General features: G+C 46.5%; 1 protein-coding gene across 2 annotated transcripts in view; it reads left to right on the forward strand.

The window, feature by feature from the left end:
• Window positions 1–24,536, forward strand: part of LOC148030347 (Lycopene beta/epsilon cyclase protein) — a 217,051-nt gene that overhangs the window by 73,430 nt on the left and 119,085 nt on the right. For both annotated transcript variants that reach the window (XM_087686658.1, XM_087686659.1), the window contains exons 3-5: window positions 10,440–10,618; window positions 10,704–10,811; window positions 11,138–11,202. In XM_087686658.1, coding sequence (XP_087542784.1) covers window positions 10,440–10,618; window positions 10,704–10,811; window positions 11,138–11,202 — 352 coding nt within the window. The remainder of the gene's footprint in view (window positions 1–10,439; window positions 10,619–10,703; window positions 10,812–11,137; window positions 11,203–24,536) is intronic.

Here is a 24,536-nt window from a genome sequence, read left to right on the forward strand (position 1 = left end):
GGTAGGGAATGGCTGGGGGAACGGCAGGGAACGTTCCCTGGCCATTTCACCTCCTTGGAGGGTTTGGAACGCGTTAGGCCGTTCCTACATGCACCATTCCCTCGGTTCCCGTTCCTGTTCTTGTTCGCGTTCCCCGTTCCTGGTAACTATGGACCAAAGGCCACGCGGCAAGGGATGGTGTCTCGATGAGGAAGAAAAGAGGTTGCTGCATAAAGGAAAGGCTCAAAGTGGACTAGAAACTCTAAGAAAGCCCCGCATGATCATGGGAAGCTCCCTTTGAGACACAAAGGGCCAAGAAATCTACAATCGCCTCACCAATATCATCTCCCTCTGAAAGAGATGGAAGGTATGCGGGAACGACTTGAGTAGATGGTGGGGGATGGGATGGAATCTGTGTGATAACTGGTGCACAATTGGGAATAGGTGCATCAATAGAAGCTGCCTTTGAGGGCCCTACACAATGGAAGGGGAAGAAAGCATAGATAGCCCCCTCTTTGTTCAACATATCACAAGAGTGGGCCCTATAGAAGAATCGTCAACAAAGATAGCCGGCTCAATGAAGATAGTGTGGGTCCGGAGTCTAGGAAGACTAGAAATTGAGAGGAGAGGGAAGCCCAAGTGAGGAACATGTAGGGCCTTAGAAATGGATCTCGATGGATGTTCAAACAAGAGAGGCAAGGTGCCAACACCAATAATAGGCACTAAAGAGAGGCCACCAACAATGATGATACCCTCTGGTGGATGGAGATCCTACAATAAATCACATGAAGGAGTCATAGGACTCCATTCATCATTGTCAAAGAGCCAAGGCTGCTTAGAAGATGAGATAGTTAAAGAAGGCTCCTCCACCTAATAAATCTGTAGAAACATTGACTTGGTGGTGAAAGCGGGTGAGGATGAAGAGGTGGACAAAGGCTCCTATGTAGGTCCTCCCTTCACTTCTAGACAAAGGTGAGAGTATTTCCTCCAGCAGTTCTCCTCGAGGTGCGAGGTCTTCCCACAATAAGGACAGTGGGACATTCTCTGCATTTCCCCTCAAAATTTGTATCACTGTTGGAAGATGACTCCAACTTCTTCCTCTTCCCTTTCTTCTACGTGACATGTCCTGTACTTGGAGATAAAGTTGCATAAGTATGGCCATGTGTGTGGGCTCTGGAAAAAATTGTCTTATTGTGATGCACATCCTACTCAAGCACCAATGGGACAAGCTTCTCCCAACAAGTGAGAGTCTCCCAGCTACAAGAAGTGATAAGATTGGTGTAAAATACATTATATGTTGGTAAGGGAAGATGTGAGAGAAGTGTCATAGCTAGGTTCTTCAAAGAAATGTCCGTACCAAGGAATGCAAGCTCATCCCATAGCTCCTCCATCCTATGGATGTGATTCCCCATTGTAGGGGCGTCTATGATAGAAAGTTGTTGTAGCTTCAATTTGAGAGATAATCAATGCCCAAATGTGTGGATCTAGAAGAGAGATGCCAATCTCCTCCAAATCTCTGCAATGGTGTGGATACGTCTAACATGCATGAGCAAAGAATATGTACAACTCAAAAGGAGAAAAGATCGGGCTTTGGCATTCAACCGATCCCATAAAGCTACTGCATCTGTTGTCACACCATCATGAGGATCCGCAGTAGGTTGGGATATAGGGACAATACCAATATCCCAAAGGTCATGGTCGTCGCGGAGGCACTCCACTAGGCACGACCATTGAGTGTAGTTCAACCCATCCAGCTTGTCAGATGCACATAGAGAGGTAGGATTGGCACCTGCTTAAGAGATGCCATCAATGCTAATCGAAGACTGGATGCCTCCGAAGAATATAGCGGGAAAGAGAGATAGGATGGTGGTCAGTTTGAACCATCCCGAACCAGACGATCCTCGAAAGCATACATGTTAGCCATAGATGTCCTTCAATAAGTACCTACAAGAAAACAAAGAAGTTGCTGTAATTGGTTTATCCTCCACTTGTGTGGGGTCTATTGGTGTGCTGATCAGAAAGGACTGATGGACAGCAAGAAAGATAGGGAGTATCCAAGGTGGGAGATGTGACTTGATGCTGGGCAGGAGGTGTAGATCTGCAAAATGCTAGAGATGAAGGGTACGGCTGCAAAAAAAATAGCCTATGATGACTGGGCTGCCTTGGTCTGCCACCCAGGTCTGAGTAGACCCTGCTCTGGTCTGGGAGTAGCCACCTGGTCTGAATAGACACCGCTTGAGACTGAAAATAGCCTACCACATTTGAATGATGGCCGCCCTGGCATGGAACACAAGGTTGATGGCAGCTCTGCATGAGTCGCAGATGCAAGTGTGTTGCCTGCATAAAAACGCAGGTAATGTAGGGGCCTATTTGTGTAGAAAAGGTGCCGCCCAGTCCACTGGACTTAAAATATAGCAGACAGAGGCTATCCCTTCCAAAATGCAGGTCTGAATGGACAGTAAACAGGCTGCCCAGCTTGGGAAGAGGAGCCCTGATACAAAATCCAAGGTGGTAATGGTGTGTCCTTGCCAAATGCAGCCTGCGGTGGGTTGGAAACAGGCCGCCCTGCATTGTTTGATGCCAAACACATGGTGTGCAGCACATGTGGATGGTTCCCAGCTAGATTTGTTGCGGACAGCATGCTCCTCTTCGTAATCTTTGGCTCTCATGCATGGCTCCAATACCATACGAGAGTGCACAACGGAAGAGAGGAAAGTCAACTCGGAGAGGAGACAGCAAAGAGAGAATGCAGGTGAGTGAAGGCACAATGTAATTGCAATGGCTGGAAGGTACAAGGTTGCACCAGCCAGCCCCAACAGGCAGCTCCACACGCTAGCATGGGTGCCAGCAATAGCAGGGGGATGAGAGAATTAGGAAGGTTGGCTGATTACAAAGGATCAATGGTGGATAATGAGAGTGGGAGGGCAGACCGCCTATGTATAGGCAAATTGGGGTCAAAAGTGGGAGGCCCTAAATAGGGCTTTGAGGATAGCCAAAAGTGCCCAAAGAGAAATGCACTAATGTGCCCTCCATCTAAAGTGGCTAAAGCACATAAAATGACAGACAAATACAATGTCAGAGCTCCTAAAGTCCTCATTTGACTTTGCCTGAGGCTCATAGGTAGGAGATGATCACACAAGACACACATGACTACTGACAGGATGTAATGGGACATTGCAAACCCTTCACATTTGATTTTCGCAAAGTTTCCTTCACTAGGACACTTGTGGTCCGAGAATAAAGGAGCTTTCACTTGGGTACATTGATATCAGGACAATAATTGTCCATGAATAATGGAGTTTTTTTACAAGGCTGATGTGATAAGTTACAATGACACTAGTTGTCTAGGAACTTTGTCTCTTTTCATGCCATCTAGAAAGGACATCAGCCATTATATTTTTATGGCCCAGTACATGCTCGTAGGCAATTTGTAGGTTGTCAAAACACATGGACAATATTAGAAGTGTTTCGTTTCTCATCTCATAAAGATTTTTTGAAGATAGGAATCCTTCCATGTTCTTTAAGTCAGATTTGACAGTAAATGGCACATGCTCCATAAAGATTCGGAAACTTTTGATGCATTTTTTCAGAGCTAATATCTCCCTATGGAAAGATGGGTAATTTTTTTCCAAGGGGAAAATGTGCTTGAGGCAAACCTGCATACTTCTTCTTTTCCATCCTCAATGTGGGCAAGAAGTCCTTGTTGGGATGTAAAGGTCCTTTATTCACCTTTCACGTCTGTTGTTATGTTGTACATGTGAATGCACCCTTACGGGCCCTAAGTATAAATACATTTTATTCTTTGTGTACCAACACATTGTTGGTACACCCAAATCTCTTCGTCACTCATACTCTCACTCTCACTCACCTGTTCATTTCCTCTGCTGCAAATCTTCACGCTTCCGCTACCTGCGCTCTCCAACAACTGGTATCACAGCTGAGGTCAAGGTGCTCGTGCTCCTCGAAGTCCACGTGAGACATCACCAGCTCTTCGCTCGCGAGAAATCAGTAAGTCGTCACTCATATAGGTCAGGCCGTCACTGTTTCAGGCACGTGTATGTGCTGGTTAGTCAGGCGGCAGTTAAACAGGTCACGAGCAGCCAGGACAGGTCGTTTTTGACCAGGCAGGCAGTCACGAACAGGTCACGAGCAGCCAGGCACAGGCTGCACAGGTCAACACTGGTCACAAAAACTGCAGCGACAGGCTGCGTGGCACCAAGCGCAGGCTGCACAGTCATGCGATGCAGTTTCGGCACGTTTTCTGGGCAGGCGACAGCTCAAGCAAGGCTGCGTGGCATCTGACGGGTAGCACGACAGTCAATGGCTGCAGTTCGACACATTTTTCTTCCAGGAAATTTTTCATTTTTCTAAGGTTTACTACAAGCAACCCTTTGGCCACCACTGACGGAGTTCGCGTGCGCAAGCACAGTTCTCAGATTTGGTCAAATTTGAACCTGGAAATTTGGGGCTTTTCCCAGATTTGATGCTGTTTATGCTTGACAGTGACATCTATGTCAGAAATTGCAGACATTGTGCGCATTGACCTCAATTAATTTGGGGATTTTTCAAAATTTGTTGGAATTTTGCTCATCCGAGTAAAATTTCTTGGCATTGGACCAAGGAAAATTGGGGCTTTTCATGTATTGATGCAATTTTGCTCGGCTGAGTCAGGTTTGGCTGACATTTGCGCACATTTGGACCTGGAAATTGGGGATTTTGTGCAGAATTTGATAAATTTCTGCATTATTCGCCTGTGCAGTGGCTGGTTTATGTCAAAACAGTAGAGGATTATTGCTGGTTATGCAAGAACAGCAGTGTATTTGCTGATTTAGCTTGTGCTCTTGCAGTTCAGTGCTTTTACACTTGTACTTGTGAAAAATGGCTGCAACTTCTTCGAGTTCTGACATTAAAAGTTTGATGGAAATCAAGCGATTTGATGGTCAGGGCTTTGATCTTTGGAAAGATCGTATGCAGGGCATACTGTTCTTAAAGGATTGTGAGGATGCTTTGCAAATGGATAAACCCGCACAAATGTCTGAGGCGGATTGGGCCAAAGTCAAGAAAAGGGCTGTGGCTTATATAAAGATGGGTATCATTGATGACATTTTGACAGACATTAAGGGTTTAGACACTGGTCATGCAATATGGGAGAAGTGGAAGACTACCTATGAGATCACCACACCTGTCAATCAGGTGCATTTAATGCGTAAGTTGGTGAATATGCGGCTGGATGAGTCCAAGCCTGTAGCTGAGCACTTAAGTGCATTTACTGGCATTTTAAATCAGCTCAAGGATGCAATCTTATATTTTGATGATAATTTGAGGGCGATCTTTTTGATCATGACATTGCCCGACTCTTGGGAGACTTTGGTTGTTTCTCTCAGCAATAACCCCAATCTCACATATGATGGTGTGAGGGGTTCCATCTTGAATGAAGAAATTAGACGTAAGTCTAGTGGAGAAGGCAGCAACTCAGCTTATAATGTTAGAGGCAGGGCTGAAAAGAAAAATCCAAATGCTGGACAGAGAAGCAGGAGCAAGAGCAAGGGAAAAGAAAAGATTGATGTTACATGCTATCAGTGTGGTCGGAAGGGCCACAAGAAGCCTGATTGCAGTTATTACAAGAAGGAACAAGAGAGAAAGAAGAATGTAGGAGACAAAAAGAAGAAAGAGGAAAAGACAAATGCATCTGAGGCAGGTAAATGCAAGGAAAAGGCCAATGCGGCCTCTAGTGTTGTCATAGAGGAGCTCTCAGATGTAGAGGCTGATGTATTATGTGGAGTGGATTATGATGCCCTTGTATGTCACATGCAGGATATGCAGATCACCAAGGCTGATGTGATTGATGCACTTTTGTCAGTTGATGATTGTGTCACTCAAACTTGGATTGTAGACTCTGGTGCCTCTTTCCATGTGACTCCATGCTTGGAGTGTTTTGCTACTTTTGATGCAGGCAGTTATGGCAAGGTTTACCTTGGAAATAATCATGCTTGCAGCATTGATGGGATTGGCACCATACACTTGTCTTTGGATAATGGGCAAGAACTTGTGTTGAAAGATGTCAGATATGTGCCTAGCATCAAGAGGAGTTTACTATCTGTTGGACAGCTTGACTTGCATGGTTACACTACACTGTTTGGTGGTGGTTTATGGAAATTAATGGGCAAGAACTTGTGTTGAAAGATGTCAGATATGTGCTTGGCATCAAGAAGAGTTTACTATCTGTTGGACAGCTTGACTTGCATGGTTACACCACACTGTTTGGTGGTGGTTTATGGAAATTAAAAAGGGGTTCCATGCTGATTACTAAAGGAAACAAGAAGGGCACTTTGTATTGTCTGCACTGTAAAGCCTTGAATGGCAAGTTTCTTGTAGTTGCTGAAATTGGCTGTTATTTGGAGTTATGGCATAAGAGATTAGGCCATATGAGCCAGAAAGGTCTTGATGTTCTTACCTCTTTGAAGAGGGTTGATGGAAAAGGCTCTAAACTTGATTTTTGTAATGACTGTCAGTTTGGAAAGCAAATGAAAAATTCCTTTTACTCTGGTGTCTCCCGTAAGTCAAATGTATTGGACTTGGTGCATTCTGATGTATGTAGCATGCCTTTGAAATCGTTGGGTGGTGCTGCATACTTTGCCTCTTTTATTGATGATTGTTCCAGGAAGATTTGGGTTTATTTGTTGAAAAAGAAAAGTGAAGTGTTTGCTGTTTTTAAAACATTTCATGCATTCGTGACAACTCAGACAGGTAGAAAGTTGAAATGCTTGAGAACTGATAATGGGGGTGAGTTCACATCTAATGAATTTAAGTCCTTTTGTGACTTGCATGGGATCAAGAGGGAGCTTATAGCCCCTTACAGCCCTTCTTCAAATGGTGTGGCTGAAAGATACAATAGGACTCTATGTGAGAGAGTGCGGTGCATGCTGTCCACTGCTAATCTCCCTCATGAATTTTGGGGAGAGGCACTTAAAACCGCGGTTCACATTTGCAACCGCTCTCCAGACAGGTCCCTAAATAATGGCATTCCTGAGGAGGTTTGGTCTGGCAAACCGGCCTCATATGACCATTTACGAATATTTGGCTGTGATGCTTTTGTGCATGTTAGAAATGAGCTGAGGAATAAGCTTGACCCGAAATCCACCTAAGGCATTTTCATGGGCTATGGTGATGAGGGTGTATTTGGCTATAGAGTGTGACTACCTCAGTCCAAGAAAATTGTTCGCAGCCGTAATGTTGTGTTTAATGAGGCAAAGTTGCTGAAAGGTACTTTAGCCTCTGATGAAGACATGAAAAAGGTCAAATTTCAGAATTCGCAGCCACCTATTACTTCAAATGATGAGCCTCATGGTGCTGTACCACAGGCTGAAACTGATGATCAGCCGGTTATCTTCGAGCCAAGTAATGATGGACAGCAAATAGAAGCACAGGGAGGTCATGGACAGCAAGATAGACTTGCTGATTATGAAAATTCAGGTGCTGGAAATGAAAATGAAGGTGCTGTACAGCATGAACAGCATGCTGAAAATGGCTTACAGCAGCCAATAAATGCTGAAAATAACATGTCTCCAGATGTAGATCCGATTCCTGAGAATGTAGATCATTGGGTATGTAGGTCTACATGCCTAAGAAGGCAGCCACATAGGTATGACCCCTCTTTGCATTATGTGATGCTTACTGATGAGAGTGAGCCTCTGACATATAAAGAGGCTAAGTCATGCAAATTCAGCAATAAGTGGGAGCTAGCTATGTAGGAAGAGATTAAATCTCTGCATGCTAATGATACTTGGGATCTTGTGTCGTTGCCCAAAGGAAGAAAGCCTCTTCCAAACAAATGGGTTTACAAAGTAAAGACAGTTGATGGGAAACCCAAGTACAAGGCAAGATTGGTTGCCAAAGGGTATGCACAGAAGGAAGGGATTGACTTCCAGGAGGTCTTCTCACCTGTCGTGAAGATGACCACACTATGTGTGCTTTTTGCTCTCACTGCTGTATTGGATTTAGAGCTGTACCAAATGGATGTGAAAACAGCTTTTCTGCATGGTGACATTGATGAGGAGATCTACATGAAATAGCCCGAGGGTTTTGTAGTTCCTGGAAAAGAGCAGTTGGTGTGTAAACTAAAACGCACCTTATATGGGCTGAAACAAGCACCAGGGCAGTGGTACAAAAAGTTCGACACTTTTATGCTCTCTCATGGGTTTACGCGAAGCTATGCAGATCATTGTTTGTATATGAAAAAGGATATAGATGGCAGCCCTATCATACTTGTTTTGTATGTGGATGATATGTTGTTAGCTGGGAAGAGAAAGACTAGCTTGGATGCTCTCAAAGATCAGTTGAAATCAGCTTTTGCCATGAAAGATTTGGGGAATGCAGAGCATCTATTGGGCATGAGGATTCGTAGGGATAGAACGCAGAAATTGTTGTTCTTATCTCAAGAAAAGTACATTGAAAAGGTACTGGACAGATTTAACATGGCTGAAGCTAAGCCTCTCGGAGTACCCTTACCTCCATACCTTAATCTTAGTAAAGCCAACAGCCCAAAAGATGACATGGAAGCCAATGCTATGAAGGGAGTCCCTTATGCATCAGCTTGTGGCTCTCTTATGTATGCTATGGTGGCTACTCGTCCAGACATTGCTCATGCAGTGGGAGTTGTTAGCAGGTTTATGTCAAATCCTGGCAAACCACATTGGGAGGCTGTCAAGAGTATTCTTAGATACCTGAAGGGTACACAAAGAAAGTGTATTTGCTATGGGCAGGGTGCACTTAATTTGCAGGGTTATTGTGATGCAGACATGGCAGGTGACTTAGACACTCGTAGGTCCACTAGCGGGTATGTCTTTACAATTGCTGGAGGGGCGGTCTCTTGGTGCTCCAGGTTGCAGAACATTGTAGCACTGAGTACTACTGAAGCTGAATACATATCAGCTACTGAAGCTTCTAAGGAAGCTATATGGTTGAGCAGACTCGCAGAGGATCTCGGCATGTCTATGAGTACTCCAGTGTTGGGATGTGATAGCCAGAGTGCTGTGTATCTGGCTAAAAATGCCATGTATCATTCACGCACAAAGCATGTTGATGTGCGATATCACTTTATCAGACAGATTCTGGAGGATGGTCTAATCACATTGACCAAGATCAAAACATAGGACAACCCTGTAGATGTTCTCACTAAAAGTCTAGGCAAGGCTCAGCATGAGCATTGCATACGACTAGTGGGAGTTGGTTAAAGGTTCACTCCGGACCTTTAAGTGGGAGGTTGTTGGGATGTAAAGGTCCTTTATTCACCTCCGTGTATTTTACACGTGTATTGTTATGTTGTACATGTGAATGCACCCTTACGGGCCCTAAGTATAAATACATTTTATTCTTTGTGTACCAACACATTGTTGGTACACCGAAATCTGTTCGTCACTCTTACTCTCACTCTCACTCACCTGTTCACTTTCTCTGCTGCAAATCTTCACGCTTCCGCTACCCGCGCGCTCCAACAGTCCTCCCCATCCAGAGTCAGAAGCATCAGATTAAACAATCAAAGGATTTGCAGGGGGTGGAATCCGGAGTGGTGGGAATTGAGCAATTACTAATTTTAAGGATTGGAACTCTCCTTCATGTTCTTTGCCTTGCAAATGTGTCTTGTGCATGGGAGTGTCAACTACATGGCTAGTGACTAACTGTGATGTATCTTCTTGTACAACCTTGGCTTATCCTTATAGAAAAGTTATTAATTGAATGGCCAAAACTTCTCATGGTTTATTTTGCTTGCCCTATTCCTACAATTCCAATCACTGAGTGTGCAGCTCCCAGCCTCCCATTATATTTTATATTTCTCATTTTCAAGTAGTTTCTTTTTCAGTATCTACAGGTTCAATAGTAAAACACCAAGTACACCTATGTCATTTGGTTGCTTTAGTGACAAGGGCTTAGAGTATAAATTCAATTGGATCTTTCAAACTTGTGAAGTAGCTTCTTCAGCTCACATTTGGAGTCTCATGATTGTTGATGTTGCCCCTACACTGCACGGGCCCACATTTGTTTGGCACAGTACAGTAATCTTACACTTCTTAAACCATCTTGCATGACACATTTGTTACAGCACTACATTTGTGTTGGCATGAAGATCTAGGCAAGAAACCTAAACAAGTTAAGTGGTCAAATGTGAACTCATTTATATGCATATGTGCCAGCTGTATTGGTTGCTTCACATGTTCAAATGGGCCTAATTTATTTGGTCCATACACATATTTCAGTGACTTAATTTATTAACATGTATACAATCATAGGGCATTTGCCACATTCTCACAACTGAGGTGGGGGGGATGCTGATTGACGTCTGGTGTTTGATATTCATTGTTTTCCTTTGATACGCCTATTTACTTTTTGTTTATGTTTTCAAACTAACAAGAAACATGGGCAAGTCTATTTACCTCTTAGTCAAAGTGCCACACATGGTGCAGGAACAGGCACAGTCTCAAATATTATCAGTAGAAATCCAGGGAATTGCTTGGAAGGAGTTCCCAAGGAAGATCTATTTGATATAGTTGTTTGTGGAGGTACCTTGGGCATTTTTTTGGCTGCATCTCTTTTGTGCAAAGGTTTCAAAGTGGCCGTGGTTGAAAAGGGGAAGTTACAAGGGGTATACAACTGTTCACCTAGTGCTCAGTATTTTGCAAACATTTTGGAAATTGGAAACCCCTTACGCATCCATACCTTGCTCACAGCGTGTGCAGGAGTGGAACATATCAAAGAAGGAACTTGCGGAGCTTGTCAAGTTTGGCATTTTGACACCTGAAACTCTTGATGACATCATTGATGTTGAGTTTAATCCAGTAAGCATCTTTTGTCAAACTATTGGGGTGTAGATACTTGAGAAATTCTTATTTTCTGCTATTCTGGTTTTAAGGGGCTGTTGTCATTCTAACTGTATGGAAAACTTGAAAGTCAAGGAATCTGGGCAGATGTATACAGTTGCAATTTCCTTATATAAAAGATTAGTTAATGCTATATGTGCAATGGCTGGAGCTCAAGGATGATCCACTTAAGAAAACAAATTATGATATGGGCCCAAATAAAAAGGTTTTCTTGTACTTCATAATTTGGAGATATTAATAAGATATTGACCAAGGCACCTTGTTACATGTTGCACATTGTTTAGAACAGGTGTGGATTTAACAGAGGAGTGGACGTCTGGGTAGACAACATTCTCAATTTGGGTGTCTCGTAAGAGTTTTCACTTTCTTTATACCAGTTGCCTTATGTTTGCATTGTGGTTGTTAGGATGTGGTATTGTGGTGTGTGCACATGTGCATGCATGCTAAAGCAGATTCAAAATACTACAATTACTACATACCCTCTTTCATTTGATGACCAAAACTATTTGGTTACTCTGGACATTATGTTTGGATATTTGTTAAGTTTTATTCTCTAGATTCAGACTCACATGTTAAGAGGCTTGGGCACGCATAATATCAGGCAATCAAAATCTGAGAAATGCTGGAATCACTGTATGCTCTCTGTGTTTGGTTGTGAATATGACAAATTAGCAATGTTTGCTTATTCTTTGAACAATATATCTGTACATTGCATATATCGACTGCCTTTTTGTATTAAAGTTCAAACTAATGAGTATACACTAGATGGAACTTTTCTTTTCTCGTTTCAAAGACAACCTAAAAGAAAAGGAAAAACAAGGAGATAAACAATAGTGGAAAAGACCTGCATTAGTTTCCAGAAAATGCTTCAACCGGCTATAATAACTTATGGCTGAAAATTTGATATCAGGCACTTAGAGTCAGTCCAAGATTGGTGGGAAGCAGTTTAATGGGCTGAGGAAAATAACCAGGCTTTAGCCAGTTACTACTAAATTTGACATGGTGTACTATAAGTCTCCTGAAGGAGCATGTGATCTGGAGGCACTCACAGAGAAAATAACCAGGCTTTAGCCAGTTACTACTAAATTCGACATGGTGTACTGTAAGTCTCCAGAAGGAGCATGTGATCTGGAGGGACTCACAGAGACACAAGCAGCAATATGCTTGCCAAAGCCATGAAACTTTAAAGGCCTTCCAAGAAGAGAGAATTCTATAAACAAATAATGTGTATGTGACGCCAATGATAAAACAAAATAACTAAATAGTTTCCCAGTTGGAATTTAAGTGCTCGCAAGGACAAATACTGTGTAACTAACCCATCTGGCTGTCTATGATGCCATGGGGAAAAGTGCTATAGTCCAAGATATCAAGAAATGCCTGTGGCCTTCTCATGGGCTCAGAGTCACTGTGCAGTTTGTCCAACTCACAGAGAGAGTAAAATTTGAATGATCTCCATCCAAATACTATTTAGTGTCTTTGATATGGATATGTTTGGATTTACCAAGTAGCTCTTATCTTTTTCCTGAAGTCAACCTTGTCTTGACTCTCTGAATTCCACCCCTGTATGGCTGGATACCCTTTGAACCCCCCCTTGGTTTATCCTGTTTTTGGAGGTATTTTGGAGTCCATCCTGTCTACGAGCTCCGCCTGTATGATGGGATCCCGTCTGAATCCATTTGTTTACTCAGTGGTTGTTGCATATCTTTGTGCTTAAAAAATTAGTATCAAAGAACCAATATACTAATTCATTGAAGAAAAAATTGTTACTACATTGATAAATACCTGCAAGCAATCATTAAGTGACATGAATTGGTGAGTTTCTGGATCAAGTAATTTCAGTCAAAAATATGTCCATAAAGCTTGCATTCACTCAGACAGAGGTTGGACTGCTTGCTGTTTGGTTATCTCATGTGTGATGCTTATACATGCTCAGAAGAATGTGCCCATTGAGCCTGAGCAAAGGTTAGCTTTGTACCCATAGATTTAATATACATAAGTTGATAATTCTTTTGTATTGATCAAACTAATCTGAAAGCTTGGCCAAACAATTTTTTTTGCAAGTAAAATGTGGCTGATTATATTACTTAGGAAAACTGATTACAACGGAATGCTCATGCTCAATAGACTAGCTGGAGCTGACGAAAGTCACAAGTACATCATGTAGACAAGCCTCTCAAGGCGGTCTAGGGGGGAATGGGGGCAAGAAGCGAGGGACGGGGGGTGTATCACCATCTGGGGCTGCCTACCTGCATCACGAAAAACAGGTCTTGGCCGCCCCAAGTGCGCATAGCCCGCCGGGGGGGGGGGGGGGTGTATCGCCATTTGGGGCTGCCTACTTGCATCACGAAAAACAGGTCCTGACCGCCCCAATTGCGTTTGAAATGACATCGGGGCTCTTGACTAGCCTTGGATTCGCCCTGCACTTGATCCCATCGGTCGCACAGGGAGTGGATGATGGAGGTCCAGAGCTCTGCTAAGGTTGCTTATACTGAAAGACTCTCTCCGCCGAAAGCCTCCTGACACGCGCCTTCTAGATATGCCAACCAGGAAGACTTCCTATGATCTCCCATACCTGAGAGCGGTCCGCTAGGGGTTCCAGTACCTGGCAGATGGGTAGAGCCTCCAAATCGACCACTGTGGACGACCCTGCCTTGATAATGAATATCATGTCCTGCATCCCGGCCTCATACAGAAGGTGGCGGCCCTGGCTGACTGCCTGCAAGTAGAAAGCTCCCCATGAGATACATCCAAGGGTGAATGCTACACGGCAAAGAATGCAGCATGCACCTCTCCACACGAGTTGTGTCGCCTCACACGACCAAAGGCAGTGCTTTGGTGTTTCCAAAGGCTGCTGTATGCAGTGCATTCAATCTCCGTCCTTCTGCATTTGGGCAAGCCAACTTCCCACCGCCAAGCCTCCATGTGCCACTAGCCATAAGAAATACGATTCCCTCCTTGGACTCCAACTATCCCATAGGCGGCGTGCCAGAAGGTCCGTTGGAAAGGCTCCGTGATGCCATGCTCCGTCTAGTGCCTGCTACATGACGGCACCCAAACCATATCCTCCCGCATCAGTACGTGTCTGTCAATCTTGGTAGTGTATTCCAGGAACCTTAGTGGCTTCTTGGCGACCGTTGTGGCCGGCCATAGCCACTCTCCCGGGTCCCACTCCGGCTCATCAAGTGGCCTGCCCTCCTAGATCCAGAGGCGCCACTTCCGAGCTCTTGCCAGAAGACAAAAGGGTCTAGCCACCATGTCTTCTCTTGAAGGCCAATCACCCAGATCCTCCTCCATGCGAGGACAACTATCCCCTCCTCTTGCTGCCCTCTGTCAAAGGCTAGACGCCCCCCCTCATGTACGATGAAGAGGGTCCCAGGTGGAGCGCCACCCACTCTACTTGCCACCTGTAGGGGGAGACTTGCTAGTAAAAAGCTAGCGGCCCATACGTCCCGAGGCTCTATTGGCTGTCCTCGCAGAGGAGAAAGCTACTCTGGAGTATTGCTGCGCCAATCTTCCTTTTCCTCAATTCCACTCCTCTCTCGCAGCTTGATACTTGCTGCAACACCTTGTCCACCATCCTGTACACCTCCGGCCATGTCCTGATAGTACGAGCCGGGCCTACCTCTCAACCAGCCCACTGGAGGTGGGGGCACTCGCGAATTTGTGCTCCTTCCTGATCTTTGACGTGGGGGTTCCAAATCACTGGCTAACGATCTATCTCCTGCTGGTAACTTGGGGTGACTTTGGATTAGGGCCTTACGGAGGGCCTGCCACACGCGGAGCAAGGTGTGAAGCAAAGGTGATTTGGGCTGTCGTGAGGATCCATCTCAGGGACGGCCTCCACTCACTACCAAGCCTCGGTCTACAGTCCTAAAGACTCTCCTGCAATAGGACCTTCCGTGTCTGCCCTCCTGGTGTGAGGCCACACACAACTAGCTTGCCCAAGAGGGCCATACTCTAATACTCGGGGTCTATTATCCTAAGGCCTCGCTCTGATTGTTGCCGTATGATGGTCGCCCATGCCACCTTGGCCCTGGAATCCTTGGAGCCGTCTGAGCCGGACCAAAGGAAACTTTGCACCAGGCAGCGAAGTTGCACTATGAAACATGAGGAGAAGCACCAACATGAGGCGATGTACCATGCCGTCGCTAGAAGGACCTGGTTAACCACCAAGGCTTGGCCTGCTAGTGAGAGGCAAGCCGTGCTCCAGTAGGTCAGCTTCCTCTGAATAGAATCAAGGACTCGAAGAAACTGTTGGAGAGGAGTGATGTCGAGTCCCACCTGGAACCCTAGGTAATGGACGGTTTGCCCTATGCTCACCCATCTACATCCCAGGTGGACGTTCCACTCTGTGCTAGAGTTCGGGTTTGTGAGGAAACGAACTGACTTTTGCTAGTTGATTTTCTGTCGCGTTGCAAAATAGAACATCTCAAGAGCTAGCCTCACTCTCTCCAGCATCAACTCATCGTCCTCTATGTAGAGTGCTGTATCATTTGCATACTCTGGGCCTAACAACTTAGTCTCCTTTCACGGAAAGTCGGAGGCCGCATACTCCGGGTCTGTGAGGAAACCAATCGACTTTCGCTAGTTGATTTTCGCTCTTGTTACAAAACAGAACATCTCAAGAGCCAGCCTCATTCTCTCCAATATCAAGTGTTTGTCCTCTATATAGAGTGCTGTATCATCTGCATTCTCGGAGTCTAACAACTTAGTCTCCTCTCTCACAGGAAGTCAAAGGCCGCGTAATCCGCTCATACGTGATGTGAGGAAATGAGACATCGCCTCTGCAAAGAGTAGGAACTCCACCCTGCCGGACCGATCTCTCCGGTCGAAACTCCCCCCCTTGCCTAACACGTATGAGAACCCTGCTAGTGGCCGATTTGTATAGTGCGGAGACCCCGCGAATCGAAGCCTGGGGGAAACCCAACCTCGCCATGGTGCCCTCCAAGAAATCCAAGTCCACCTTGTCGTAAGCTTTCTCAAAATCCAAGAGTAGTACGGCTAGTCTCTACTCACTGTGCTGAGCCCACTTTGTTCGCCTCAAAGAAGGTCAATACATTGTCTAGGATGCTCCTATCCTGGACAAAGCCTGTCTGTGTGTCATGGATGATATGTGAAAGTGCGGGGCGCAGTCGCCTACCAATCATCTTTTTCTAGTGCCTTATAGGCCACTGACAATAAGATGATCAGTCTCCACTGGGAAAGCTCCAACTGGTCTTCCCCTTTGGGGAGAAGACTGATAAGGCCTGCCGAAAGACTCACTGGCATCTATCCTGAAGTGAAGATTTCTTGGAAGGCCATCATTAGGGGGTCCTTCTCCACCTCCCAATGGGTGATGAAGAAGGCCTTAGAGAGGCCATCCTCTCTCGGGCATTTTTGCTCATCCTGTGTATGGAAAGCCTCCTCTAGTTGCTTCTCTGTAAAGGGGGCTAGAAGGGAGTGTCCCATCTCCTTTGTGATGCAGGAGGGATGTGATCCCAGACGTGCTGCCTACATCGCAGTCCTCTAGCTGAGGTTGTCTCCTGCTCGAAGAGGTGACTGTAGTAGTTGCTGGCAATCTCCATCACCTCGTCTCGACTAGAACGAGTCCTCCCATACTGATCTCAAAGGTTGCGAACGTGCTTTCTTGAGGTGCAAGGCTGGTACACCTGGAAAAACTCCCTACACATTGTATCCTGCTTCCGTGCCCAGAAAGCTGCTAAGGTGCGGAAAGAGAACTCCAAGCGCCTGTCCTTTAGGCCAGCAATGGCTGTTCATGAGGGCGCCTCCTGTGCGTGGAGAGTGGTATCCCTTGGTGCCTCCTGTAATCAATCTCCTCCTCCCAGCTCTGCTGCCTGGCTTGTATAGCTGCCTCTTGGTAGATACTGCTTGACTCGGCAATGACCTCTACAACCTCCTTTGCGATCCATGTCCTTGTGTCCCACGCCGTGGTCCAAATCTGCTCTATCTGTCTTGTCATCTCCCCCCTCCTATAGATCAAGTCAGGGATCCGACAGGATCGTGTGTCTAGGGCAGATGCTGGGGGATCAAGTGTCAAGAGAACCTGGCAATGGTCGGAAAACGTGGTGCCCGCCAACTGCCCAATCTGGCTTCTATTGCTAGTCCTTCAAAGCCTGCAGGTTGTTGAAGTCACCTCCAACGATCCAGGAGTCCACCTCTGGGAGTCCATCCGCGATCTCCACCCAGAACCTGCTGCATATCCTAACCTTTGTAGGGGCATAGACATTGAGGACTCCAAGGGAGGAGTTCCTAATATCTAGTTTGATCCATAGAACCCTCCTTGCCACTATCGTCCCGTGGTCTCGTACACAAGTGGTGAGACTCAGGCCGACAGAGGTGCATACGCCTCCACTCCTGGCGTGGGCACCTATGGCGTGCTCCTAGTAGGTGCGCGAGTTGCGTGGGAGTACCTTCCCTACCCGTTGGGCTTGGGTGGGCGAGAGCTTGTGCTCCTGTTGAAGTAGAATGTCAATCCGTCCGGCAAGGGCATGGTGCAATTGTTGCCGAACAATCAACTTCTTGGAGCCACGTGCCCCACTATAGTGGAGATTGTTCACATTCCAAGATGCAAGGTGTAAGCCCATGGGGAAACCTGTGACTGACCGAACATGCATTAGTTTGGTGTGGAGGCTACTGAGGAGGAGGAGAATCTATGGGGCATGCAAGTACGCTTTGCCGCAGGTCTCGACATCGAACTTCAATCCCTCATGGTGGCCCTCGGCCGGACCATAGGGGTGAGAGATGCTCCAAGTGGTACTATCAATGCATGTATCAGCCATGCTGAGAGCCGTGACTCTGTACATTGATAGAAACGTTCCCGTGCAAATCAGGCCACTGTTGTGCAAACAGTGCTAGACCTTCTCCCATCCACTCGGAGATGTGGTCCTCCACCTGACTCTTCAACTCCTCCACTATCTGTGTCGTCGTCCAATCCCCTGAGTGAGAGAACTGATGGAAAAAAGCATAGTTTGGTGTATCCGATGGTGCTAGTAGATGGACCTTGCCCCGCCTTGATTTAGGAACCATGAAGATTCCCACCTCTAGGGGTAGTGGGAACTCTTCGCGCTCTGCAACTCTCAGGTAGGATCATGGACCATTGCGGAAGAACTCCTATGGCAACAGCTGTGCCGGTCTTGGAAAAGTGTGACGGGTGGTTGGGGAAGATGAGCTGGTGGTTGTGTGGGAGGATGAAAACTGCTGGTGTGAGGAGAATTAGGCGTGTGTGGCTCATCACCTCCTGTGGGAGGAGGGGGGGTGGGTGTGGGGGGGATCACCTGAACCGGGGGCGAATGGGGGGGAGGGGTTGCTCGGAAGGGAAGTTGGTTGGGGGAAAGCAGATTGAAAGATGGTGGGATGGTCGGAGTTACGTGGCGGGTATGGGGAGGAGCTGGTGGCCCTGGAAGGGAGGTGTTGTGGGCCCGGGTCAGTGGGGGGGGGGGCTTGGGAGGTGGGGGGTGGGTGTGGGGGGTTGTGGGATCTCAAGTGAGACATTCGGTGGTGCGGTGGTGGATGTGAGGGACTGCGGTCCTGCCGGGTTTGGTGGGCAGGGGGTGGGACTGCACAGTACTCTGTCAGGGAAGCGTCGCTTGCCCTCTTGCTCCTTGCTCCGGAGGCTGTGTTTGAGGAGCTGGCTGCGGGCCCCCTGCCGTCTGCCTCTCTCTCATCTCTGGACCTGTGTGAAGCTGTCAGCGTCCACTTGTGGGCGTGTCGGTGGAGCCACCTTGGCTCCGAAACGCGTGCAATTTGTTGCTTGGTGCCCAAAGTTATGGCAGCGTAGGCACTGCTTTGGTTGTCTAGTCACAATGACCTAGTGCCTAAAGGAGTGACCTCGTGTCTCAATCTTCAGGAACTTTGGTATACTCTTAGTGTCTCTTACGGCCACTCGTACCTTTGGGACTCTTGCAGCTGTCACTGCATCCGCGAAGGAGGCAGGAAGAACTGTGCCGAAGGGCCGTCCAAAGTCCTCCACCAACTTGCGGTACTCTACTGCCAGTCTGGGGAAGAGTAGAGTAACTGGATGTCTGAGAAATCGGTTATGGAGTGCAAATGTCTCCACTGTGAAGCCACTATACTAGGGAACCATGTAAATAACCCCCTTTGTGGAGGCATAGGGAGAGTTCTCCACTAACTCACGTGCTGCATCTGTAGAGGTGATTCGAACCATGAAGATCCCTTGGCCCATGAGGATTGCCTTCGGGATCTGTGCTGTGCCAATGCGCAGCGTGGAGTGGAGCCAATCCCGCAGCTGGGCCCTCTATGGGGAGTGTCCAACAACTTGACCAAAGATTTCTTTCAACTCCAGCTCTGTAGTATGGACGGCTAAGAGCTGTTCCTCTGAGAGGATGATGCGCAAGGTGTTTGACTGAGGGGCACTCACAGAATGCGCCGGTGTCTGACTAAGGGTTTCCATTGCGCGCCCCTACTTAGAAACGTGCCGATCACACTGCTGAACCTGTTGGAAGGGGGACGAGTGTTGCTGCAAATAGAGCGAGCAACGTGGGGGAGGGGGGGTTCTGTTCTATTTCCAAAGGATGATGGAAGCACTGGGCGCCACGGGAGATGTTTCGAGATTGGAGTCGCGCGGGTGAGGGCCTTGGAGCTGCCGGTTGAATGGGACGGGGGACCATACGGGAGTGGGGGGGACTGAGCGACAGAGCGGGTGAGGGCCTTGGAGCTGCTGGTTGAATGGGACGGGGGACCGCACGGGAGTGGGGGGGACTGAGCGACAGATTGGGGAAGCGCAGAGGGGGGAGAATGGGCAAAAGGAAAAGAAAACGTCGGGTAGGGCTTTAGGTTTGGTGTTGGGAGACAGCGCAGGATTGGGGGAGGGCTGGCGTCAGAGCGGATCCAGGGCGGCGGATTCTGGACAGAGGGGGGGGATGATGCGGAACGGATTATCGGAAGAGCTAGAGCGGAGACCAGGGCGGGATGGCTTGACGGGTATGGGCAAAAGGAAAAGAAAACGTCGGGTTGGGCTTCAGGTTTGGTGTCGGGAGACAGCGCAGGATTGGGGGAGGGCTGGCTTCATAGCGGATCCAGGGCGGCGGATACTGGACGGAGGGGGGGGATGATGCGGAACGGATTATTGGCAGAGCTAGAGCGGAGACCAGGGCGGGATGGCTTGATGGGCATGGGCTGCTTCAGTTCACGCAGCTGTGGGATGGCACGATAGGCTGGGGGGAGGTACAGTGCTTTGCAGAGGGGGTGGAACAGGTGGACGAGAATCGTTGGGTAGCACTGCGACAGGGAGACAGCGCAGGATTGGGGGAGGGCTGGCGTCAGAGCGGATCCAGGGCGGCGGATACTGGACGGAGGGGGGGGATGATGTGGAACGGATTATCGGCAGAGCTAGAGCGGAGACCAGGGCGGGATGGCTTGACGGGTATGGGCAAAAGGAAAAGAAAACGTCGGGTTGGGCTTCAGGTTTGGTGTCGGGAGACAGCGCAGGATTGGGGGAGGGCTGGCGTCATAGCGGATCCAGGGCGGCGGATACTGGATGGAGGGGGGGGATGATGCGGAACGGATTATCGGCAGAGCTAGAGCAGAGACCAGGGCGGGATGGCTTGATGGGCATGGGCTGCTTCAGTTCACGCAGCTGTGGGATGCCACGATAGGCTGGGGGGAGGTACAGTGCTTTGCAGAGGGGGTGGAACAGGCGGACGAGAATCATTGGGTAGCACTGCGACAAGTTGCCGGTTGAGATGGGGGTAGCGGGGGACGCGGTGGCAGTCAGCGGTGACGGGCGACAGAGTTTTTCAGCCTGTGTCCTCCTCCCTCATGCTTGGCGAGGTACAATGCTTCGCGGAGGGGGGGGGGGGGGGGGAACAGGCGGACGAATCGTTGGGTAGCACTGCGACAAGTTGCCGGTTGAGACAGGGGTAGCAGGGGACGCGGTGGCAGTCTGCGGTGACGGGCAACAGAGTTTTTCAACCTGTGTCCTCCTCCCTCACGCTTGGCCCCTCCCTCACGCTTGGTCAAACAATTAGCATATGAACAATATGTGTTTGCTGCAAGAACACGGCTTAACACATCCATTTTATTTAATAAATTTCTAAGCTACAAATGAGGGGAGATTTTTAAATATCTTCTAGGGGCTACATAGGATGGTCCAGCTTGTGGTCAAACCATCATTTGTAAGTGTATTTTGCAGCAGCATAGCAGTTTATCATGTGATGGATGGTCTAGGTGGGTCAAGTAACAGAATAGTGGAGTTTCAAAGAGTTTCCATCAACTATGAAAATGGCATGCTCTGCATCATCAATTACATCAACCATCATGTTTTGGCATTGTATATTCAGGCCATGATATCATCCCCAATATAATCCTTGTGCACTAAAATCTATAACAAGGATCATTGTTTTTGTGGTCAAGTCAAAGGCTGTCACTCTTTCACCTTTGTTGTCTAGGACTCTGGCCAACCTCTATGACAAAGGGGAAACGTTGTGTGGTGAAAAACAAAAATCCCACTACCCTATGTTTTATGCAAATAAAAGTACAAAAGTCATTGTAAGTGTCCAGATGTGAGAGTTGTACTTGGGACACTGGTGGTTAGAAAAAATAAGTGACTTTGAACCTTAGCCAGAAATAAAAACAAAAAAGAAACTTAGGAAGTGGGTGAATTACAATAATCCTGCAGATGCAATGACTCAATGTATGTTGGAGATGCACGTAAGGCAGAGTTTGAGATTGAGAAGGGAAGTAGTGATACAACTAGAGCAATTCCCATTGATGGACAACAAGCAGGTTAGAGTGGCTATAAGCAGAGGATGAAGCGAAGAAGGCTGGACAAGAGTAGCTGTTTGGGTAGAGAGAAGGCAAAATTGGGTCAATTTGATTGCTAGGGGTTGCTACCAGAGGTTGGGATACTTGAGAGAATTTGGTTGAGATGATCTCTCCTTCTCTTAGAGCCTCTGGAGATGATGCAGACACATAGAGATGGAAAATTAATCGCTTGGGCAAGATCAGAGGCCATATAGTTTGCTAGAAGATCTGAAGTCGAAGGTTGATATGACCTTTGGGAAAGTGCTATAGCTCAGCTCCTCCATACTAGTCCTATCTGTAGACAAACCAGTTTCTTAGAGATTGTGATGTGATATGAAGATATACAAGCAGGTACAGATCAACTTGAAAGGAGTCTGAAGCTGAACCAGATGTCGAGGATGAATATAGTAGTACCACTTCTCTAACCTCTTTTTCTAAAGAAAGTGATATACATTTGGAAGAGAGAATGCTACAGTTGAAAGCCAGAATACTTTCACTAGCTGTCCAGGAGATTGACAAAGAGGAAGAAGATATAGAACGAATGATTGAAATTTTTTGGCAGCAAGAGATGTATGCTAGGAGCAAGCAATTCAAAGTCAGCCATTGCATGACCAATAAGAGCAGAAATTGCAGGAATTTCAGCAGCAGTTGAACATTCAAATGCCTTTTAAAGAGCAGGGGATTATGCTAGCCATAGACATGGCAAAAGAGGATGGACAGCATATGCAGGAATTGTATCAGCAGCAACAAATGTAGCTACTTATGTCTGAAGAGCAGACCACTATGCAGAGTGCAGACTTGGAAGCTGAGAAAAGAAAATCATGCTCTATTTTGGGGAGCAGAATCAGCAGGCAGCATGAACAAGAAAGGAGTTGAAGAAGAAGAAAGAGCAATTTTGAACAGTGTAGAGGAAGCTGGAGAGATGGAGTATCTGAGAGAGTATGCATATGGGAGAAGCTATTGCAGATGATGTAGCAGGATCTACTGATGGTACATTTATATGTCCCATCATGGTATTTGATCCAGGAGAACTCAATGCTGTTTGACAACTGTAAATAAACAAACCAATAGTGAGCTTCTATTAACTTGGGGGCAGCCACAAGTAGGTTTATATGACTTAAATATGGGATGTAGCAGATTAGAACACTTCTTCCTACGATCGAGCTTCCGTCTTTGCTTCAACCAAATTGGTTGGTTGTTTTAAACCCATATATTCTCTAACAAACTCCTATAATCATTCAATAAATTTTCAGTTCTATATTCTTTGTGGGGGTATAATGTCCAATCTTCACGATCAATGTTTCCATCTATTGTATGTAGTGTTCTATGGTTTCTTTTAGGTTTTGCGCTAATATCAAGCTCCAACCCAAATGGTCTTGGAATCCTTGCCATCTAAATTTATTTATTTTGGAACACTTTTCTTAGTCTGGCATAAGTCGCCTTTGTGGCAGTGGGAATGTTCCATACCATCAAGCAATTGAACGTCACTAGGAATAAGTGAAACTTCTGATTATCATCAATGACATAGTTTGCTATGCATGTCACCTCAAATAATTGGATATACATATCAGGGTCATCATCCCAACGCCCTAAATATTGTGTAAAATGAGTAAGTCACACTGCTGCTCTCATGGCCACATATGACCTTCTCAAGGCCTCTAAATTTTCGAAGATTGGTGCTGCTCATTTAGGGGTCTCTTGGTGGGAGAAATATGAAAACTTTACTTCTAGTTTGGTATGTGACTAACATCAAGCTCTGAAATCTGAATAGAAATGCATTGCTGTTCGTGTCCTCTCACAAGATTACAGTTTAGGGCCTGCCAATAAAAAATGAAGCACATGTGTAAGCAGTTGCCAGGATCGAGATAGGGTACAATGCAGACTGAGTGCAGAAAGAAGAGTGAGTTAAAGGAGTGAGTGCATGACACAATCAGTATTTGATACAATGACGAGTATACTACTTTAGGTTTAGATAATATATAAAGTACAAGAGTGTATGGGTGCGTTCATACCCGAACATCGTAAAAAGCACGCTAAGCCTTTATTCCCAACAACCTCCCACCTAAAGGCAATGTGCCTAAAGGTAGAGAAAAGAATAAGCTAAGTCTATGTATGTACAAACTTGAAATACACATATACTATCCAATCCCCATCATTTGGCGGCAATGAGGAAACCGCTCTGTTGGAAGACTCTTTGTGAGAAGGTTTGCAAGGTTATCATCTATAAGTACCTTAACAAGCTCAATGCTTTTGCTGTTAAATACATCCCTGATAAAATGATACTTCACCTGTATGTGCTTTGTCTTGGTGTGAAAGACAAGATTCCGTGTTAGCATGATAGCACTTTGACTGTCACAATGGAGGATAGGAACCTTTGTAATACCAAGCTCTCTTACCAGACGTGAAAGCCATAAAGCCTCGTTGCACCTCAGTGACGGCCACATATTTTGCCTCTGTAGTAGACAATGCAACACACTTTTGCCTAGATATCCAAGAGACTGCTCCACTTGTGAATGTGAACACATATCCTGAAGAAGTTGACTTTCTGGGGTCAAGATGACCGTCATAGTCTGTATCCGTGAAGCCAATAACAGATGATTTTTGCTTTCAAAGCAAATACACAAATCCTTTGTGCCCATAAGGTATCTCATGATACCCTTCACTGCTTTCCAATGCTTTTTGCTAGGATATGCCATGTATCTGCTAATCACTCCCGCTGCAAATGCAATGTCAGGATGTGTAGCAACCATAGCGTACATCAAGCTACCAATAGTTGAAGCATAAGGTATCTTGGCCAATTCATCCTTTCCATCATTAGATGTAGGGTTGTCGTCTCCACTAAGTTTTCGGATATGGAGGAAATGGAACACCAATGGCTTTCTCCCCTCCATAGTGAAACGCTGCAAAACCTTCGTGACATAC

Source organism: Lygodium microphyllum, chromosome 10 (assembly GCF_053477565.2).
Source record: "Lygodium microphyllum isolate KBCC chromosome 10, Lygodium_microphyllum_v1.1.10, whole genome shotgun sequence".
Taxonomy (NCBI): Eukaryota; Viridiplantae; Streptophyta; class Polypodiopsida; order Schizaeales; family Lygodiaceae; genus Lygodium; species Lygodium microphyllum.